Source organism: Saccopteryx bilineata, chromosome 2 (assembly GCF_036850765.1).
Source record: "Saccopteryx bilineata isolate mSacBil1 chromosome 2, mSacBil1_pri_phased_curated, whole genome shotgun sequence".
NCBI lineage: Eukaryota > Metazoa > Chordata > Mammalia > Chiroptera > Emballonuridae > Saccopteryx > Saccopteryx bilineata.
Window position 1 is genome coordinate 114,378,542 of NC_089491.1, and position 21,245 is coordinate 114,399,786.

The 21,245-nt window shown below is 41.6% G+C and overlaps 1 protein-coding gene across 2 annotated transcripts in view; it reads right to left on the reverse strand.

Annotated features, from left to right (window-relative positions):
• The window catches only part of PTPRB (protein tyrosine phosphatase receptor type B), a 120,518-nt gene that overhangs the window by 88,329 nt on the left and 10,944 nt on the right, over window positions 1-21,245 (reverse strand). Inside the window, exons 1-2 of one of the 2 annotated variants that reach the window (XM_066257664.1) lie at window positions 5,734-6,353; window positions 5,054-5,327 (exon numbers count right to left, since the gene is read on the reverse strand). In XM_066257664.1, the coding sequence (XP_066113761.1) occupies window positions 5,054-5,327; window positions 5,734-5,787 (328 nt within the window). In that variant the 5' untranslated portion in view covers window positions 5,788-6,353. Of the gene's footprint in view, window positions 1-5,053; window positions 5,328-5,733; window positions 6,354-21,245 lie in introns of those variants that run through there. The other variant, XM_066257663.1, reaches the window with a different exon arrangement.

Sequence of the window (21,245 nt, forward strand, 5' to 3'; positions counted from 1 at the left end):
ATAAACCTTCCCCACACTCTTATAAACCTTTCCCACACTCTTATAAACACTTCCTATGCGTTTTCCATACGTGCAAGTCTTTGTTTACTCATCTGTACGCTATGTATTTATTTCAATTTAATATTCTTTTAATGTTTTAATTTATATTTTTATATTGTTTTCAATTTTTTAGGCTATAAAATGCTTATTTTACTGCAAAAATAATTAAAATGATAAATATATAAAAATACCTATATACCGAAAAATCCCGCGATATAAGCAAAAAGTCCATGATACAAAATTAGATATGTACAATTCAAAAATCTGCGATACAGTGAGAACGCGAAAAGTCAACCGTGATATGGTGAGGGATGACTGTATATTTTTTCCTCCTTAAAAAGTCAACTTGAAAAGTAATAACAAAGTATCATATAGTAATTTGAAAGAACTAATATCAGTTTAGAAAGTATGTCCTTCCTGCAGGGTAGTGGAAAGAATTGAAATTGGATGCAAGTAAAACAGAATTCAAGTTCTTTGCCTAGTCTATATTAGCTGTGTGGATTTGTGATGTTAATTCTTCTGAATATCAATCTTCTCATCTCCAACTTGAAACTAATAACATTAAATTTACTATACATTTAGTATATGACAAAAATATAATCTAGAATTTATATATGAACCACTTAAAACCCCCAAAAGATGAATTTCTGTTGTTTAAGTCACTCAGTCTGTGTTATTTTGCTCTGGGATCCCTAGTAAACTAGTACAATAAGCAACATTTTAAAGTAAAAATAATAACTGATATGGTGATTAGGTAGTTACAGCTTCTATCTTATTATTATTATTCTTAAAGACAAAGGAATTAACCATATTAAAAGGGCTGCTTTTTTTCCCCTCATTAATAAGTAGGTGAAACTGACTAACAAGAGGGTATATGCCACTAAGAGTTCTTCCTGCATGACCTGTGGTGGCGCAGCAGATAAAATGTTGACCTGGAAGGCTGAGGTTGCTGGTTCAAAACCCCAGGCTTGCCCAGTCAAGGCACATATGGGAAGCAACTATTATGAGTTAATGCCTCTCCTCCTCACTCTTTCTTTCTCTCTCTAAAATTAATAAATAAAATCTTAAAAAAAAAAAGAATTCTTCCTATAAGTGAAGTTCTCTACCACCAGACTACTTCCTTGGGCTTCTATAACTTACCATAACCTAAGGAGAATAGATTCTATTTTTAGTCTATGTATATTTTCCCACTAAAATAATCATTTCTTTCATTTATATTTATTGCCTATCTATTTATCACCTATCTATCTCTCTATCTATCTATCTATCTATCTATCTATCCATGCATAGATTCATTCATTCATTCTTCTATCCACTCATTTAATCAATATTTATTGCATCTAGTACTACTTGCTAGATGCCATTTTAAGTACTAAAAACTATTTCTTATTGATGGGAAGATAAAAGCCCCCCAAAAGTTCTAAATAAAAAAAGAAAGTTTCATTTAAACAAACTCAAATGTTTTTAGGATGCAATCAGGTAAGGAAATATGATGTGGTTAAATAAATTGGTTTCTAAAAGGAGAGAAGTCACACTCAGCTCTAGACAGTTCCAGGCATACTGGTGGCCCAGTGTTGCTAAATCTTCCAATATTTTAAGAGAATCCATACATCTGGTTCTTATGTAAATTTTCTATTTTTTAATGCTGGTGAAACAAACTGAATTTTTCGCAAACACTACATGAGCCAAATAAAACATATTATTTAGATACCCAGACCCCTCCCTAGGGGCTACCAGTTTACAGCTTCTGCTTTAAACTGAGGACACCTTGTTGCAAAAGTGCTGAGTTCTTCAATATCTGCTATCTTCATATCTAATTTCTGATAAAATCACAACTAAACAATTTAGCTTTCAGATTATTTTTAGTCATAACCATATAATTTGGCTTTCAATTTATTATGTTGCTGTATAGAAATTTTGTGGCTGAAGAAACCTGAGAACTGCCCAGTGTCTTCTCTGGTTATGAAAACATGACATACAGGAAGCAGGACAAAGTCCTTCCAGGAAAGACATGGGAAAGCTTTGTCACCACCTTTATCATGACCTTCTCTCACCTCTGCACAGGACTTCAAGGAGAGGGACCAGGTGTTGCTCATCATCTTTATTTATTTATTGGTATTTATTTATGTATTTATTTATTTATTTATTGTATTTCCCAAAGTTAGAAGCAGGAAGGCAGTCAGACAGACTCCTGCATGTGCCCGACCAGGACCCACCCGGCATGCCCACCAGGGAGCGATGGTCTGCCCATCTGGGGTGTTGCTCCTTTGCACAGGAGCCATTCTAGCACCTGAGGTGGAGGCCATGGAGCCATCCTCAGGGCCTGGGCTAACTTTGCTCCAATGGAGCCTTGGCTGCAGGAGGGGAAGAGAGAGACAGAGAGGAAGGAGAGGGGGAGGGGTGGAGAAGCAAATGGGTGCTTCTGCTGTGTGCCCTGACCGGGAATTGAACCCAGGACTTTCAAACGCTGGGCCAACACTCTACTGCTGTGCCTACCGGCCAGGGCTGCTCATCATCTTTATAAGCTCACCAATTACTTTCTGGCATAATTCATTGCAGTAGCCATGCTCAATAAATGTTGGATGAACTGAATTTGAATACACATATGCTTTTTGATTCTGATTTAAAAGCTAGAGTAAAAATTGATTGTTGCTGAAATAGTTCCCATTTAGTTAAAATTTTGATTTTTAAGGTCATGTCTACATGATGCCAATATTACTAGTTATTATAGAAATTTTATCAGGAAAAACAGTCAGACAAATCACACTTGGATTGACACAGAGACAATCTGAGCAACTGCTACATCTCTGGCCAAATTGAGTCTTGCTCTATTTTATTCTAGATAAAAGACAGGCAAACTGACAGAAGGAAATCACAAGACATCTGGAATAATTTCTCTGTTTGAAGTTCTATCCCAGAGTTAATATTATACTACTAGTTGGTCCTGTTTTAATACACTAAAATATAATTTGTGGATCTCATATCTAGAGCTAAGCAATTAATAAAAAGGAATACTGGTCCTTTTTCTAAGATAAATGAAAAAGTAACACATTTCCTTAAAATACAGAAAGCATGAATGACAAAAAAAATATAAACAATCGACCAAAAAAATCCTCCCTGAAACATTTCTTAAAATCTTAAATCTAAGAAATATTTACTTAAATAAAATTATTTTTTAAATGTAAAGAATCTCGAGAAGAATTATGTCATCATATAAAAAAGTGTGAAAAAAATTATCATTATGCAAACACCACCTGCAAGTGCCATGCTTCACATTTATCCTGGAGCTCATAAAATCTGTGCTATGAAATATATGTGTGCTCCTATAAAAGCAACCCCTTAAGAAAAACGATGAGAACCTGAATTCCAGCACTCTGTGAATACTGATGGAGTCTTTTTGTTTGTTTTTTAACTCACCATAGTTAATAAAATGCAAATATTTCTTACATTTTACAAATGTCTCTGGACTTAAAACATCTATAAGCATAATTAACTCAAAGGGCATTCTAAGTACTAACACACCAAGTCCTTTCCTTTAACTTTATCCCCCCAAAAGTAAAATCGCTGTGTTATAAGACTATATTTGGGCTGATGAATATCTTGATTCTTTCTCCTATAAGCTTCTGAAGGCTCTCCTCCATTCACGACAGTCACCTTATCACATGTAGTGAACACATCCAGGAGTTCTGTCAAACATTTCACAGTATTAGCAATCTGAGTATTCACAAAACTATGCTCACATACTAAGAAACCAACCACTTTATGACTAAAAGCCCAGCCTGCTTAAACTTCTGTAAAATGTTCTAATAATGTGGTTGGGTTTCAGTCCTCTTCGATTCCATATAAAAACACAACTAAATGTCTAACAAGTGGTGTCTCTTTTCAATTTAAGTTCTTACAAATCTCAGAAATCATCTAGAAATTTCATCTGGAGTATGTCAAGTGATGTAACTGAGCACTCTTAATTTTATTTTCTTTGAAAATGAGAAGAGAATTAATATTTGACTGACTACACGAACCCAGTTCCGTTTCCTGATCCTGAGAATGGAAAGTTCTCGCACCTCTTTCAAGAACCAAAGCTGAAGAAGTGATCTTTGTTCAGCCTGCATACGAAAGAAATCTAAGGACAACACATTTCTAAATTTAACTTCAGGGATCTTTTTCAGTTAAATTGACTTTCTAGATGAAAGTAAGTAAGGCATCACTATCACAACAAATAGAGATAATGCCAAAAGGAAGACTAATGAAGTCATAAAACACCAAAGTCTTTAGAGAATTTAGAACACATCTGGGGGTGGCATGGGGATTAACATGCATGAGAGCGCCTACCTAAGTTGTGGGCACTTGGTAAGAACTTGGACCTAAATGACCAAGTCTACCACTCTTATTTTATAGACAAGAAAACTGAGACAGGAAAGACAAACTTAGCACACATGTATGCATGGAAGAGTTTACCAAAAGTGTAAAGAAAACCCAGAGTAACCAAAGGACGTTCTTTGACACTATGCTGTTTTAGTTACTAACATAATATAAAAATAATTTTTATATCCTCATTTCGAGGGACTTTTCCAATTTTCTCCTATGAATGGCTCTATTCTATTCCTGAAGATTTTATATCCTGGTTCCAAAAATAAAACTAAGTTGAGGAAAGGCATATCCCTAATCATTGCACTTCCATTATTTGTTCTAAAAACATTGACTTAAAATTATTCCGGGGCTTGACAATTTAATGCGATGGAAGCTCAAACCACATCACTTTAACAAACTCCCTCCACAGCCACGGCGTCTCTCTGCTGCATTCCCCCTGGAAGCGGGTAGTCCGCTGTTTTCAGCACTAACAAAGTCTGAAAGTCAACCAGGCTGCTTCTGGCCAGATCTGAGGATATTTGTCTTCGCAGGTATTGTTACCTTTATTTTTTGTCTGCCTGGAACTCAAATGAAACAGCAGCTTTGATAAAGGCAGGGCTCAGCCAGGAGTGGCCTGGCCATACAACAGCACCTGTCGCCCCTTTACCTGTTTGCAAGATCACAGTTCTCTCTTCTCCATCCAGAGACACAATCCTGAAGTTATAGATGGTTCCCGCTTGTAAATCCTTGGGGTTACATTCATAAGTGGTGTTGTCTATCCTCATGGGCTGGCACTTCGTGAACCCTGATGTGTCACTGCTATAGATGAAGCTAAAGTTACAGGGCGGCCCCAAAGTTCTCCACTGGAGAGATGCAGACCGGCTGGAGACCCTGGACTCGGTCACGGTGAAGTTACATCTCACTGGCTCCCCTAGTCCAGTCTGCAAACGAAGCAGAAGCAACAGCTGAAGCCCGAAGTCTGGGTCGAGCAGGGACAGTTCCCCAGCAAGCTCCCCAGCCCGCCTCCACTCAGCTCTCTTCCCCAGCCTCAGGCCATACCTCTGCCCAACCTGCGGAAAAAAGGCCCGTGAGAGAGGTGGATGGCAACTTTCTCTCCAGCTGCTCTTTCCCCAGAGCATCAAAAGAGAAAATATGGCTTTTTTTTTTTTTGCCTTTGACAGTCTGGCTGGGGGCTCAGAAGAGAATCTTTTTTACCAAGGGAAAGGAGGAAGTTCGGCCACCTTCCTCTCTAAAACACAACCTAGGAGACCAGAAGGTGGAGCAGGAATGGGGGTGGTGGCGGGGATAGGGTGCTCCGGCGCCCCGACCTCTCCTCGGTCCACTCACCTGCAGCAGGTTCAGCGCGATCAACAAGGCCCACCAGGCTCCATAGCTCAGCATCGCGATCAGTGCTTCCCACCGCGACGCCGCCTCGGGGCCGGGACTCCGCGTGGCCCCGACGGCCGAGTGGGGGGGCCACTTGTTGCGCGCGCTTAGCGCGCACCGCGGGCGCAGCAGAGCGCTTCCCTCGGGGCTGGCGACGCGCAGGGGCCGCCGCGGCCACCGCTGCTGCTCCTGCTGCTGCTGCTGCCGCCGCCCCGGGCGGGCTGCAGACGCGAGAGGTGGTGGGGGCTGGCAGCGCGCCGCCCTTCCCACGCTGCCATTCTGACCCGCGCTGCCTCGCCCCGCGCCCCGTCCGCGGACTTCCGCAATCAAAAGGCAATTTCCTCGTCTCCCGGCAAAGGAACAATGCGCCGGCGAGGGAGGGAGCCCAGCGGAGCCCACGCCCGGGGCTGCCAAGGGGGCCCGAGGCTGTCCGCGCTGCCCGCCCGCCCCTCCCCGGCCGGGGGGGTCCCGTCTGGGTCCCAAGAGCTCTGCTTCCTCCTTCTTCTTTCCTCCCCTTGACTTTCACTTTTCCCCACTCTGTGGTCCTCCACCCCGCCACCTTCGCCACAATCAGAACCTGCTCCCTCTCACTTTCCAGCCCGACCCCTGCCCCTTCCTCCCTCCACACCCAGCGCTTCCCCCTCCCTGTCTTCCTTCCTATCTTCCTCAGCTGCTTTCTCCAGGGCCTCTTTTCCCAGGATTAAACTTGACCACAGCAGATTTCCCTGAGTCGTTTACACTCTTTCCTGAAGCCTTTTATTAGAGTGCTTTTGCCCTTCTCACCTCAAAGCATTCATTTATCCCAATGCGCATCCTCCAGACACCAGCACGAGAAAAAGACCCCTAAAGGACCTTGCTGATTCTCAACTTGACCTTTTATTTTTTTTTTCTGCCGTTCACTTTCCCCTTTCTCTTGTGTAGAGGCCTGTGTCCTCCTGAAGTCTTATGCAACTGGTGCTAACCAAGAACAAACATCATCACCCCCAATAGTTAAAGCCATCCAAGGAGTTAAAGCCACATCCATAATTGTCCAAGGAATATAAGAAAGAAATTTAAACTCTAACTTATGGAAGATAAAACTATGGATGGCTCAGCTTTCCCCACATATTATAAAAAAATGGCAGTTTTCAGGACTAACTTTTTGTTAGACTGCCTCAGTCTCTGAATGGTCATGTCTCTGAAAATGGATTTTAAAACAGTTCCCAAGACCAAAGAACAAAAATGTTTAATTGCATGATTAATTAACAGGTGATAACAGCATCATATTACAATGAACTTCTATAACGTTTGATTGTTTTTGGGGGGTGCCATCCCTGACAACTGCCCAAAGAGATGAGATTCCACATATAATTTTCAAACCAGAATACTCTAGAGCTAATTCAATGAAAAAGATGACATATTCCCTTCTTTTCAAATAGATTATATATACACAAAGCTATATTATTGGCTACTATATTTATTTTTATCTACTTTGAGGAAAAGCAGAAAAAAGGGGGAAAGTAAAAATTACTTCAATTCTTTTAAGAAACATTTTTTAAAATTCCTTAATGAAAAATGAAATGTTTAATCCTTCAGAGATTCTGTGGGCTTTCCTTCTGCAGCCAGACCAGAGATTGCAAATCTCTTCAAGTTAGCAAACACTCAAAGGAGGTCAAACTTAAAACATATCTGTATTTCTGGAAAACTGAATCTTTCTTATTTTGCTGTTCAGGTCACTTGTCTTTAAAAAGAGCTTTTGTCTTCCATATTTTGCCCCCCAAGTTTAATGGCTTTCACAGCCTAGCATGCCTTTCTGCACCATCGGAAATAGCCCTTCTTTTCTCCTCCAGAAACTTTGAGCCTACAGACTGTCCTCAGACTTTACAGTAGTCTTTTTTATTTTTTCTTTTCAACATCACTTTTTCCTTTTCTTTTTCCTGTATTCAGAAGACAATGAGGTTTCCATGGCACAACTGAAATAACACCTACTCTAAGTCCTTCCCAGAACTGTCACATAGAATAAATAAGATCACATTTGTTAAAGCACCTTTGCAAACCGCTCAAGTGTCAGTTTGCCTGGTTACAGACTTCATTGAAATCATTTGTTTTGCTCTTTTGAAAATTTCTCCTTCACTGGGTTGTACTTTCTTAACTCTGCCTATCTTTGTCTTTTCCATTGAGGTTTATAAATCTTTCTCATAGATTGCTCCTCAGATTTAAAGTCTTCTCACCCAGATATACTAAATACTATTCTATTCTTTGAGAAAATCTTTAATAGATCCTATATTCTCTAAGTTTTCCCAAGAAACTTTATATATATATATAAATATATATGATATATCATACACATACACACTATAAGTCAGCAACCAACTGTTCCTTATAAGTTAATTTTAAAATTGTATTTATTTACAATATACTGTGCAACAACCCTTCTCTGATTTTTCCTTTTCTGCAGGAAAATTCACCAAAAAGGCAATATCTGAAGAGGGCTAATCAAGCAAGCAATGGCAAAGGATCCTTACAACACAGTTGAGATGTTTCTAAGTTCTGTGTTACTAACAGTGAGCTGCTAATTATAAGCCTTGGGAATAGGAATTTGAAAAAGAAGAAATGACATCTTTTTTTTTTTTTTAAGAGAGAGGGATAGACAGTGACAGACAGACAGGAACGGAGGGATGAGAAGCATCAATCATTAGTTTTTCGTTGCGCATTGCAACACCTTAGTGGTTCATTGATTGCTTTCTCATATGTGCCTTGACCATGGGCCTTCAGCAGACCGAGTAACCCCTTGCTTGAGCCAGCGACCTTGGGTCCAAGCTGGTGAGCTTTGCTCAAACCAGTTGAGCCCGTGCTCAAGCTGGAGACCTCGGGGTCTTGAACCTGGGTCGTCTGCATCCCAGTCAGATGCTCTATCCACTGCGCCACCACCAGGTCAGGCGGAATGACTTCTTTATATATAATTATTTTGTTTTTGATCAATGAAAGAGAGACACATACATTCACACTCATGTGTTGTCCTTTATCTATTTTAATATCAAGCATATGACAAAGAGCTACACATGAAGGAAAGGGCCAGTGGTCACAGACATTTCTTTTCCAAATGCGTAATTTTTTGTTGTTGTTGTTGTTGAGAATCTTAAGGCTCACACAGAGAGCCCCCAAAGTTAGTGGGTCCTATGTAACCCACAGGAAGTAACATATGAAATAATAGGGAATGTTTCAGTTCAGGATTTTATTGTTACATTTTTCTTTTTAATAGCATTTGTACTAATATTAAGAATTAGAGGCAACATGGGCCTGGGCAGAGCTGTCAGATAGCATCTTTCTCCAAGTCTATTTGAAAGTACTGCACAAAGTGTAAATAAATCAATTCATTTTTTTTTCTTTGTTCTCATCTTTGTTTGGAATTCCTCAACTTCTTTTGAACCTGTTTATCCTGTGTAATGACACTGCATTTACTTTAGAAGTTACTGCATTCCAGGAATTTGGGATCAACCACTCTAACTTTTCAGGGGAAAACCTCCTCTCTTTGCCACTAGGAAACCTTTCCCAGACTGCATGGGAAAAGTGGGGCTGCTTTTGATTAGATATGAGTGAACAAACAGCTGCCTTTTAAGCAAACTGTCATAGGAATGAATGAATGATTGTTGTCACTTACATATTCTATAACAACGAACTCATGGGTGAAAGAATGGCTCTTGCCACATTAAGAACATAGATGTCAAGTGATACGACTGGTCATCAGGGGTCTAGGAGCCACACTTTGAGAACTGCTACTTCAGATCAGGGTTTGAGCTAGGTGTAGGTAAGGTCGTGGGGATGAAAGGAGGGCAGAGTGGACTGGTAATGCTGATTGGTTAATACAGACACCTCATGCATCACCTAAAAGTTTCTTTATGGGTGTCAGCCCATCTCTTGCCTCTCTCTTGCTTGCTTCCTACGCTTTAGTGGCCTGGGTCTGATCATTCTCTTATTCATTCAGCAAATATTGACTGAGCACCGAATATGTGCCAGGCTCTGGTTTAGGTTTTGGAGACATCCCCATGAAGCTGACTTTTTCCTGCCCCAGGACCTTTGTGTCTGCTGTTTCATCTTCTTTAACCACTCTTCCCCAGATGCTCTGTTTGGCTATCTTTCTCTGCAACTTTATGTCTCAGCTTAAATATACCCCTAAGGGGCCAGTCCCTTTCTGACCTCACTAGGAGAGTGTACTTTTATAGTTCTTCATCTCAGCAACCTATAGTTTCATTCAGAACATTCATCACATCTGGTAAAAATCTAGTTATTCACATGTTTATCACTATCTGCCTTCCCAAGGCATAAGAAGAATTCCCTTAAGGTAGAGTCTTTTTTGTGTTGTTCTTCTTGCACAAACCTTGGCATAAAAGTAGAGTTTCAACAAGTATTTGTTGAATGAATGGATGAATAAATGAATGAATCTTTGTAGTTGCTCAGTAGATTTTGTTATGTGAATAGATACTCTAGACAAGTTCTTCTAAATATGTTATCTACAAATTGAAAGGAAGGGAGGGAAAGAGAAGAGGGGGAAAAAAGAGGGAAGGGCAAAGCAATGAAAACACCAGAAGGAAAAAAATGAGGTGGGGAAAGAGCAGAGTGGGAGGGAAGATTAAAGGAGGAAAAGAAAGGGAAGGGAGGACAATGGTTCTCAAAGAGCTGCATCAGCATCCTCTAAGAACTTGCTGGAAATGTCTACTCTAGGGCCCTGCCACAACCTGAGGAATCAGAGGTGCTGAGGTGGACCAAATGATCTGCTTTCTCTTTGTTTGTTTATCTGTTTTTAAAAGCTTCCTCCTCTGGTTGATGTGAAAAACTATTCAAATTCCAAACAAAAGTCTTAGAATGTCAATTCCTCTACCTGAAACCTTGCACCAGGTATAATTTTACATTAAAGAGAGTTAGTGATAGCTTATTTTTATTGTTTTCTTTTTAAATTTCACTGAGATCTCTGGTTATAAGAAACTATGTCAGCGATTTAGAAAGTCTTAAACATTTTAGAATGTGTTAAATAAGTACATTGGTGAGGTACCATATCTTTTATATAATGTGATATATATTTATAATATCTATGCATATATAAAATTATATAACTCATGTTTATAATGTATATTATTCATATAATATATATTTATGCATATTTTGATATTTGGTACTGCTCAATAAAAATAAACCACATATGTGAAAGGAAAAAGGATCAACATACAGCCAATCTCATATATGTTAGATGACGGGCCAATTCTGATGCCTTTTCTACTCAGTAAGAGGAAGTTCTTTTGCTATGAAACTTCCATGTGTGTTTCCCTAGATATTTTTTAAAAGAAGAAGGCCAAGCAATTAGAGATTGTGTCAACTAAAAACCATTACAGGATGACAAATCTTTCTCTAAGTAGAACTGGCTCAATAGTACATTATGGCAAAATTTTAACCTGAAGCAGGTGTCATGCATTTAAAACAAGGTGTATTAAAATGTAAGGTAAGATCATTTTGATAATCAGTTCTTTTTAAAAGGACTGTGACTGTCCTCTTCTGTTTGGAGATTCCATTTTTTGGATATTTCTATTTCAAGGACTCTTTCTAGCTTCCTAAGTCATAATATTTCTGGGCTATAACCTTTGTAGGTCATAGGTTTCCAGGAAAATGAAAATAATAAAGGCATTTGTGGGCTAGTTGCAAAGATTAAATGAGAAGGTGCGTTTATATGTGTAACACAGTTCCTGGTGAATGGACTAAACAAGTGTTAGACACTATAATTTTTAGTAATAATAATAGTATATGAATACTAATAAATCACAGATGCTGAGCATCAGTAATGCTAGAGAATGAGAAAGTCCACAAAGGAGAATGTCTTTCTGAGAATATCCAAGTGAAAATAAATTATCATTGCTTTTAATCTTATACCCAGGAGAATCTCTTCAATAGATCTGACATTTAATGGCTGCTCTAACTTTTGGCCATTGCCAAGATTTTTTAAATCCTGGAAGGGACAGGTTGGGAGTACCAGATATATTTGTAATAGCAGGCTTCCACCATCTCTTTCAGGCACATCTCAGAGGTTTCCTGATATGTTTTTCTATATCAATTTTTCACCTTCTTCCCCTCCACCATTTTTTTTAATCTGGAGGAAATGAACTTTGCATAACTTTGGGTCAGAGGTTTTAATCATATGCAGACACATGACTTAAAACCAGATGTGACTGTAAATTAATCACCTTCTCAAGCCCAAGCATCTCTGCTTCACCTTCATCCCACTTTGCGATCCCTGCTGTCCTACCCTCAGAAATGAGTCTGTGCACAAATACACCAAGTCAAGCCTCGATGCCTTCAGTGGAGCTGTCTAGAGAAGCATGGCTGTTATACATTCGGTTTCAGAAGCTAGATCATGATTTTCACAGATATTCAAACCTCAAGACAGATAAACAAAACATAGCTAATACTGGCTTTAATGAAAAGGAAAACAAAAACAAACAAAAAATGATCACCTTTTCATCTTCTTTAGAAAGTGATAATTGGAGCCTGACCAGGCGGTAGCACAGTAGATATAGCACTGACCTGGGATGCTGAGGACCCAGGATTGAAACCCTGAGGTCGCCAGCTTGAGTGTGGGATCAAAGACATGACCCTGTGGTCACTGGCTTGAGCCCAAAGGTCGCTGGCTTGTAGCCCAACATTGCTGGCTTGAGCAAAAGGGTCACTGGCTCAGCTGGAGCCCCCAGTCAAGGCGCATATGAGAAAGCAATCAATGAACAACTAAGGTGCCGCTACTATCAGTTGATGCTTCTCATCCCTCTCACTTCCTGTCTGTCTGCTGTCGGCTCCCTCCCTCTTACAAACAAACAAACAAACAAAAAAGAAAATGATGATTGGAGGATAAAAATTCTGTCTTCGTTTCTTCTGTGTATTGTGTTTGCTAGAACATTATTTCCCTGAATTCTCTGGAGGTCGCAAACAGGACTATTTGGCCAACACAGGTGACTTTCCTTGGTTTTATAATGTGATCTTAACATTGTTTTTACAAAATCGGAATAAATAGATAATGTTGAGAAAAATTAATTTTACATGTATAAAACATCTAGATTTTGCTTTTAAAAAAAAATCAAAAGGTGGAGGAGGATTGTCTGGCCCATGCTCTGCCTGCCTCTTTTACATACCTCCAATCCCACCTCCTCTGAGGAATGAGGCAGACGCAGGGCATCAGATAGTCTCCTGAATGTCCCAGACAGTGATCAAAGTGAAAGATCAAAGGATCTTATCATGTTTTTCAGAAATGTAATGATAAAAAACATCAGTGAGATTACAAACCTCTTAAGGAAAGGAATCAGACCTCTTTCTTATCTGTCCCACATCCTTAAATCGATGTTCACTTACAGAGTAAACATTCACAGCCCCGTCACTAAACAAGGGCATAGCTGAGTGTTTGTAAATCTGAAATAAAACTGCTCCTCAGCTCTTCCAGTGCAGACCTGGAACCCTTAGCATCACAATCCGAGGACACCTAGCGCCTAAGCCTTTGGCTAAATTGGTGCCGAAGTAGCTCCTGAGTCCAAATGGACAAATCGTGACTACACAAAAGATCTAATCTTCCTCCAATAATTCGGATGTCATCTGATTCAGGCCAACAAGGTTAGCAAAGTACATTTACTCTTCTGGTATCTTCTCCACAATTCTGCTGTTCTGGGCTGGGAGTACAGCCTTGCAGAAAGAAGAGCAAACACAAATGGTCACAGACACACAGATTAGGGGCAGGCACCCAGTAAAATGACACACAGAGGGTGTGCTTACTGGTCCCGGTCTATTAGAGATTCAAATCTGAGGAATTATGGTTAACAAACAGGTGCCCTGTAAAGCCAGTAGCCACGGCCACCATCCCATGCAGGTTCGCATTAGATTTGGACAGATGGTAATGAAACAACGGAGCCAAGAACTGGTGGGCCATTGCCTTTAATCCTAGCTTGCACCTGGCGGGGAAGTAAAAACACACACTGGGCTCCAAAACCCACTCATTCAGTGCTCACAAAGCTACTGACTTATCCAAGTTTCCTAGAATCAAAGGTTTCTAGCTCACTAGCCTTATTCACCTCTGTTCCCCATCTCCTTCTCTCTGCACAAACTGGCTTCTCCTTTAGCACTCTGCCATCTTGGCTGCCTCTCCTCTCCTCCACGTGGCCTTTCTCTGCTCTCTTACAGCATGGGCTCCTCCTAGAATGTAATCACTCTTCTAATGCTAATCTCAGGAGAGAGAGAGAGAGAGAGAGAGAGAGAGCGCGAGCACACACGCAAGCTCTAGTCTGCCCTACTTTATAGTGTAGATTCAAAACCTTTAATCCAATATACAAAATATACAAACAAGGAAGTCCCTGATACAAAGTCACTTATCTGAGGCATAATGGGATTCCTCATGAGAGTGCACCACCCTACATCAAAAAGGGTGGGAAAGGCTTAGTCCTAAAACTGAGCCTCGGGATACAAGGATCCTGCCTGCCCACAGCCCGCCCCCAACACACATTAATATAATCACACCCATCCCAAGCAAGAAGGGCAACCAATACCATCACCTGGGCGACAGGCTTCCAGTGGGCAGCACCATCTTTAACACAGTGAGCATAATATATTTTATCTGCCCAACACTCCCAAATAGAACGTTCCCCAGCGGGCATCTCCTCTGGATTTAGCCATGGTAGTGTTCTGTTGCCAGATCTCCCCAAAGTGTGGGAAGTGTAGAAGTGATTTTTACTTCAAAAACAGCTCTTGGAATTCACAGCATTTCCCCTTTCAGTTACCTTTTGGCGTACTTCACAGTAACTGGTTTTGAAAGCTGTGTTCTGTGAGTGGAAGGCGTGAGGCAGCCCCTGTGTACCTGGGGTAAATTACACAGATTTCAAGGGCTGCTTGTCTCTTCCAGAGTTTCTTTATCTTCTCTTTGTATTTATCAGCTGGCTCATCCGCCAGCGCTGACCTTTGGCTTTTCCTGCAACTTCCTCATTTCTCTCTCTCAGTGCTCATCCTCCTCCTGCCCCACCTTCTCTCCCCTGGCCCTTGAAGAAGACAGACAGGGGCCACTGGTCTGTCTCTAATATAGCAGTAACATCCCTTGACTCCCACCCTTGTAAAACTCTTCAGCAAACTTACCCTTTTTATTTTAAAAATTTCTTTGATTTTTGAAATAATTTCAAACTTATAGATAAGTTAAAGAGTTAACTTATCTACATACTCTTATCCAGATCCTATAGCTTTTTCTTTAATGTTCTGCCTCATTTGCTCTGTCATTCTCTCTCTCTCTCTCCATATGTGCTGTTACCTGGACCAGTTCAGAGTCGGCTGCACATATCCCGAATTGAACATGTCATCTCAGAAAGTGTAATTAAATGCAGGCAATTCAAAGTTGATATAATGCTTTCATCCACAATCCATACTTCAATTTTGTCAAACATTCCAATGAAGCCCTTTCTGCATTTTTTTGTTTGTTTCTGTAATGAGGCTCCAGCTCAGGATTCTGTGCTGCATTGAGTTATCAGGTCTCTAACTCTCCTTTAATCTTTTTAAATGATCTTTATGACATTGAGCTTTATTTATTTATTCATTTTTAAAGATTTTATTTATTGATTTTAGAGAGAGGAGAGAGAGAGAGAGAGAGAAGGTGGGTAGGGGGAGCAGGAAGCATCAACTCATTGTAGTTGCTTTGTGTATGTGACTTGACCCGGCAAGCCCAGGTTTTGAACCGGTGACTTCAACACTCCAGGTCAATGCTTTATCCACTGCGCCATCACAGGTGACCTCATTTTAATGATATAGGTTGGTTATTTCTATAGTTTTCCCCTCCGTTTCCATGTGTCCAGCGTTTCCTTGTGACTAGATTCGGGTTACACATCTTCGGCAGGGCTTCATTTCTTGTCTTGCATTCAATGTTGTTCCTTACAAGCTGGCTATTAAATTATACTCTCTGCTGGATCTCAGATTTAGTTGGGCATTCCAATCCAAGGGAAAATTTTTGCATTCTGGTGTTGAGGTCCTACCTCAGTAAATTCTGGTTCAAGAGGTCTGAGGCAGAAAGTTAGAATCTGTATCTTTAAAAAGCTTCCCAGATGATTCTGAAGTGCAAGGCCAGGGCTGGGAGCCGCAGACTTCCTCTCTCAATTAGCATGTCCTCCTTTCTCCTTTGATCTCATCTTCCCTTTCCTCTGCCAGTCTTTCTGCCCAGTGTATTAACCTCGTCTGCCCAAGGAAACTAGTGTGCCAGAGAACTGGGGGCGCATCCAAGAGCCCATTTCAATGCCCACATTCTGTTTCATGGGTGCATTTCATGTGCACACTATTTATATTGTGACAAAATCGGAACACAGTCTTTTTTTGTGCACAAAATGGAAAGTAGTGCAAATCACTTATAATTAAAATAAAATTAAAGAAAATAAAAATCCTTGAAATTTTTAAGCTGGAGAGGGCCAAGTGAATTGTTAACCACATTATCTTGGCAAACCAAGAAAAATACAGCCCTCTCCCCAAATTAGGCTTGAATGAGGCTAATTATAAGTTAGAATCCCCAGGAACACATCCCTCCCATAGTGTACTACTCCCTCACATGGCCTCTTTGCTCTCAGAATCAGTTATGGTTTATTCCATCCACATTAGCAGTCCTTGTTCATGAGGAATGCTTAGGGGCTCTCCCCCCTACAGCTTTGCACTTCTTCTCTGTGTTTGCCTCAGTAAAGGGGAATATTGTCCCATCTTCAGTCAGGCCACAGGACAGAGGTGGCAGTGGGGAGACCCTCTTCTATAATTTAAGTAACACAATAAAGGAGGTTACCCCAACCTTAAGGGTGGGGCGAGGTGAAGATTTTCTGCATTTGCCCTGTCACTTTTTTGGAGGCTTCCTTTGAAGGCCAAATGGAAGGAAGCGCAGGACTGTGAAACCGGGACCAGCACCACAATGGCTATTCATGAACTGAGGAAACACAATCCCTCTCCCAGGCCAGGGCCTGGCGGGGGCGGGGGCGGGGAGAGAGAGGTGTGCCTTCAGGCAAGATTTAGGGATGTCGAACAGAATTAGAGCCAGCCAGGAATATTTTTAACGCACGTTCAGCATTTTATCACTCTCAGAGCATTTTCACAAAACAGTATAACTCGTCTGGTTCTTACAACTGCCCGTTGAAGCTGGCAGGGTAGAAATGACAGAGCGAAAAAAAAATTAGTATTAATCACCGACTTGTCCTCTATGGGCAATGTACTAAGTGCTTTGTTTAATCAGATTTAATCCTCGCAACCATCTTATGAAACAGACAGGGCACCCTTAATTATTCTTATTTAAAAGAGGAAGCAAGTAGGCCCTGAGTTGAGTCTCTAGGAGACAGCACCACTGGGATTTCATCCCTGTTCTCTGACAACTGGGCAACTGGAACTGGAGTCCTAGCTCTTTACCTCCTCTATGGTCACATTGCTGAGAGCACATCCACACTGGCGGCTGCTCCAGTTCTGAAACTAAAGTGAAGTCCAGCGCTCATCCTTCCCTGGTTTGGAAGCCACTTCTCCATGTTTATTTTATTTTAATTTAATTTAATTTTATTTTATTTTTCTGAAGTGAGAAGCGGGGAGGCAGAGAGACAGACTCCTGCATGTACCCAACCGGGATCCACTGGCATGCCCACTAGGGGGTGATGCTCTGCCCATCTGGGGTGTTGCTCCATTGTAACTGGAGCCATTCTAGTGTCTGAGGCAGAGACCATGGAGTCATCCTCAATGCCCGGGCCATCTTTGCTCCAGTGGAGCCTTGGTTGTGGGAGGGGAAGAGAGAGACAGAGAGGAAGGAGAGGGCGAGGGGTGGAGAAGCAGATGGGCATTTCTCCAGTGTGCCCTGGCCAGGATTCAAATTTGGGACTTCCACATGCCAGGCTGACATTCTACTGCTGAGCTAGCCAGCCAGGGCCCATGTTTATTATTATTGGTTTTTTAAGTGAGAGGCGGGGAGGCAGAGACAGAGGCATGCGCCCCAACTGGGATCCACCTGACAAGCTCCCTACCAGGTGATGTTCTGCCTGTCTGGGGCCCCTGTTCCATTGCTTGGTAACTGAGCTGTTTTTGCTCCTGAGGTGAGGCTATGAAGCCATCTTCAGTACCTGGGGCCAATTTTGCTAGAACCATTCCAGCCATGGCTGTGGGAGGGAAAAAGGTTGGGGAGGGGTAGAGAAGCAGATGGGCACTTCTCCTGTGTGCCCTGACTGGGAATCAAACCTGGGACTTCCATACACCGGAGATGCTCTACTGCTGAGCCAACCAGCCAAGGCCCACTTCTCCACATTTAACTCTTTCTCCTATGCCCATCACAAACATGCTCCAACAGGTAGACTTTCTGGCCTATCTTCACCTTGCCCATAGGGAATGGCTGGTCTATGCAGGGCACATTCTGACACCTACACTTGGCCTCATCTGCAGCAGGGCCTGTGTCCAAGGACGTGGTGTATTTTCATTTAGGTGCTTACAAGGATGCCTGGTGGAGGGTGTAACTGGGTGCTGAAATCCAGTCCATGTTCCATTACCAAGACTTGTGCATTATGGTAGAACTGTGTGCCTAGAAACACTTTTTTAAAATTAACACTAAAACCCTGCAGTCTAGCAACAGTTCTCTATCTTTCAACTTTCCACTTATTCAACATGGGCCCCATCCCTTAAAGAATGTACACTGTAGAAAGTAACCACAAGAGGCTGTAATTAAATAACTTAATTTCTCCTACATGATTTTTCAGATTTTATAGCACTACTCTCATTAACCTCTCATCACCTCATAACACAAAAGTGGCATCAATGGTGGGAAACTAAGGCATTTAGAAGTCCCTGGGTTGAGAACCAAATTCATTATGATCAGTGGTTCTCAAAATTTAAAGTGTGTCACTGTGACTTGGAGGGCTAGTTACAACATGGGTTGCTGAGCCCTCTGTCCAGCATTTCTGATTTAGTAGGTCTAAGGTAGGGCCCAAAGGTCACATTTTAAACATGTTCTGGGTCTGGCGTTCATACTTTGAGAACCACTGATTTAGATACTGCCTGACTCATACTATAGACAAGCTTCTTTTTTCACCAACTTTATTTATGTAAAGACACACACAGCCACATTATACTATTATGATGGTAACAACAATAAGAACAGGCACTACAGTAGGCACATGATCTGTGTTAAGTCATGTCCAGAGTGAGAGAGTGAAGAGAGAGAGGAGAGAAGAGAGAAGGGAGAGAGGAGAGAACAAAGATTTTTTTTTTTTTTTTTTTCATTTTTCTGAAGCTGGAAACAGGGAGAGACAGTCAGACAGACTCCCGCATGCGCCCGACCGGGATCCACCCGGCACGCCCACCAGGGGCGATGCTCTGCCCACCAGGGGGCGATGCTCTGCCCATCCTGGGCGTCGCCATGTTGCGACCAGAGCCACTCTAGCGCCTGAGGCAGAGGCCACAGAGCCATCCCCAGCGCCCGGGCCATCTCTGCTCCAATGGAGCCTTGGCTGCGGGAGGGGAAGAGAGAGACAGAGAGGAAAGCGCGGCGGAGGGGTGGAGAAGCAAATGGGCGCTGCTCCTGTGTGCCCTGGCCGGGAATCGAACCCGGGTCCTCCGCACGCTAGGCCGACGCTCTACCGCTGAGCCAACCGGCCAGGGCAGAACAAAGATTTTTGAAGCCAAGTATTGGTTGGCCCAAGTCCACAAACTTCCAAAGAGAAACCCCTAACACTGGCAGGTAAAGATAGAGGTTCAAGAAAAAGGTAGGGAAAATTCTATAAGAAGAGTCAACCTAGGAAAACTTTGCAGTAGCATTAATGAGTGATTGCTGGGTTTCATATTTTGTTCTCCTTGGCACTTACCTTCATTGACAGGAGCAATATATATATATGAGACTCTGACTAGCTGTACAGGTGTGTGTGTGTGTGTGTGTGTGTGTGTGTTCATGCATGTACTCTTCTTCTTGGTCTGCCATTCTCTACTCATCCAACTTTGGGCAAGTTCTTAATCTCTTTAAATTTAAGGTAGTTATCTGTGAAATACGCTAATATCAATACTATACATATTAACAATAATATCACAATGGTAGGTTGTTTAATGCTCATAAATTGCTACCACCCTACAGCTATGTCCCTTAGCCATGTGACTTCACAGCTCTTTCTAACAAGAGGTGGAGTTCTTGCCTCCCTCATGGGCCAACTCTTCTAAGCCAATCCCAAACCCTCACATACCAGGTGCTATCTGATAAAGAAAATATCTGGCAAAGAGATTTTTTTACACAATTCTAACCAGTTAAGTCAAATGATTTTATTTCTCTTTTATACCCCTCTGAGTGTTGAGGTAGAGTACTTTCCGAAATTACTTTTGAGCCCTGGACAGGTAGCTCACTTGGTTGGAGCATTGTCTCGATACACCGAGGTTGTGGGTTGGATCCCCAGGCAGGGCACATACAAGAATCACCCAGTAAACACATAAGGAACAACAAATCGATGTTTCTGTTTCTTTCTCTAAAAATTAATCAATAGATAAAAGTTCAAAATAAAAAAAGAGAAGAGATTGGGGCAGAAAATTTTAATAAAAAAATTACTTTCGCAGAACAGACATTTTATGTTCAAGTGACTCACTTTTCAAAGTTTCTGTTACTTTCGAAGGACAGGCTTTTTACCTCCCAAGTGAGTCACTTTTCAAAGTGTCCAACTATAGCTGTTCATAAATGACTGCTATAAAGTCATTGCTTCCGCTAAATCAAATAATGACCTGGCTTGGATGCCGTGGCTGAGGTATGAGAGTCATGAAAAATGGCAGTTTTAGGATCTGCCTTTGGAAGGAGCATGGCTCCTACAGTCAGCTTCCCAGGACAGAGCTCGGATTTAGCCTGAGCTAAAGAAAAATGGGAACATGCATGGTCCTTCCGGTGTCCCGTCTGAAAGGTCATAAACATTGCTGTGGATTTCACTTTAGAGAAGGGCTAAGAAAACAAAACGACCACAGTGTATGGCCATGACCTGAACTTGCACACCCAGGTCTGGAGCTGGATCCCCTGAGCTCTGTGACCCAGTGCTGGATGGGCTTCCCTGGCATACCCACAACCAAGCTCTAGAGCTGGGTGTCCGGGGCTCATCCCAGGAGAGCCTGGCCACCGCTGGGACCTGTGTTTGTCTTACGATGGTCAAACCTGAACAAAAGTAGGAAAGAGAAATATTTTTTTTTCTAAAAGACAACTATTCAGTGTTCAGGCAGATATGTTGCTATGGTAGTTTTTATTCAGCATGTTTCTTATTTGATGCACTTAGTTATAAATGTTATATATATATATATATATATATATATATATATATATATATATATATACATGAGTATAGTAAAAGGTGTACATATGTACACCTTCAAGCTCAGCAGTAAGTGAAGGCTCTTCTAAACTGATGTTAGAGCGCAATTTTGGCTGAGGCACATTTAGCCACAATAACAAGGTGCTCCACCAAGAGGCATTCTATTTCAGA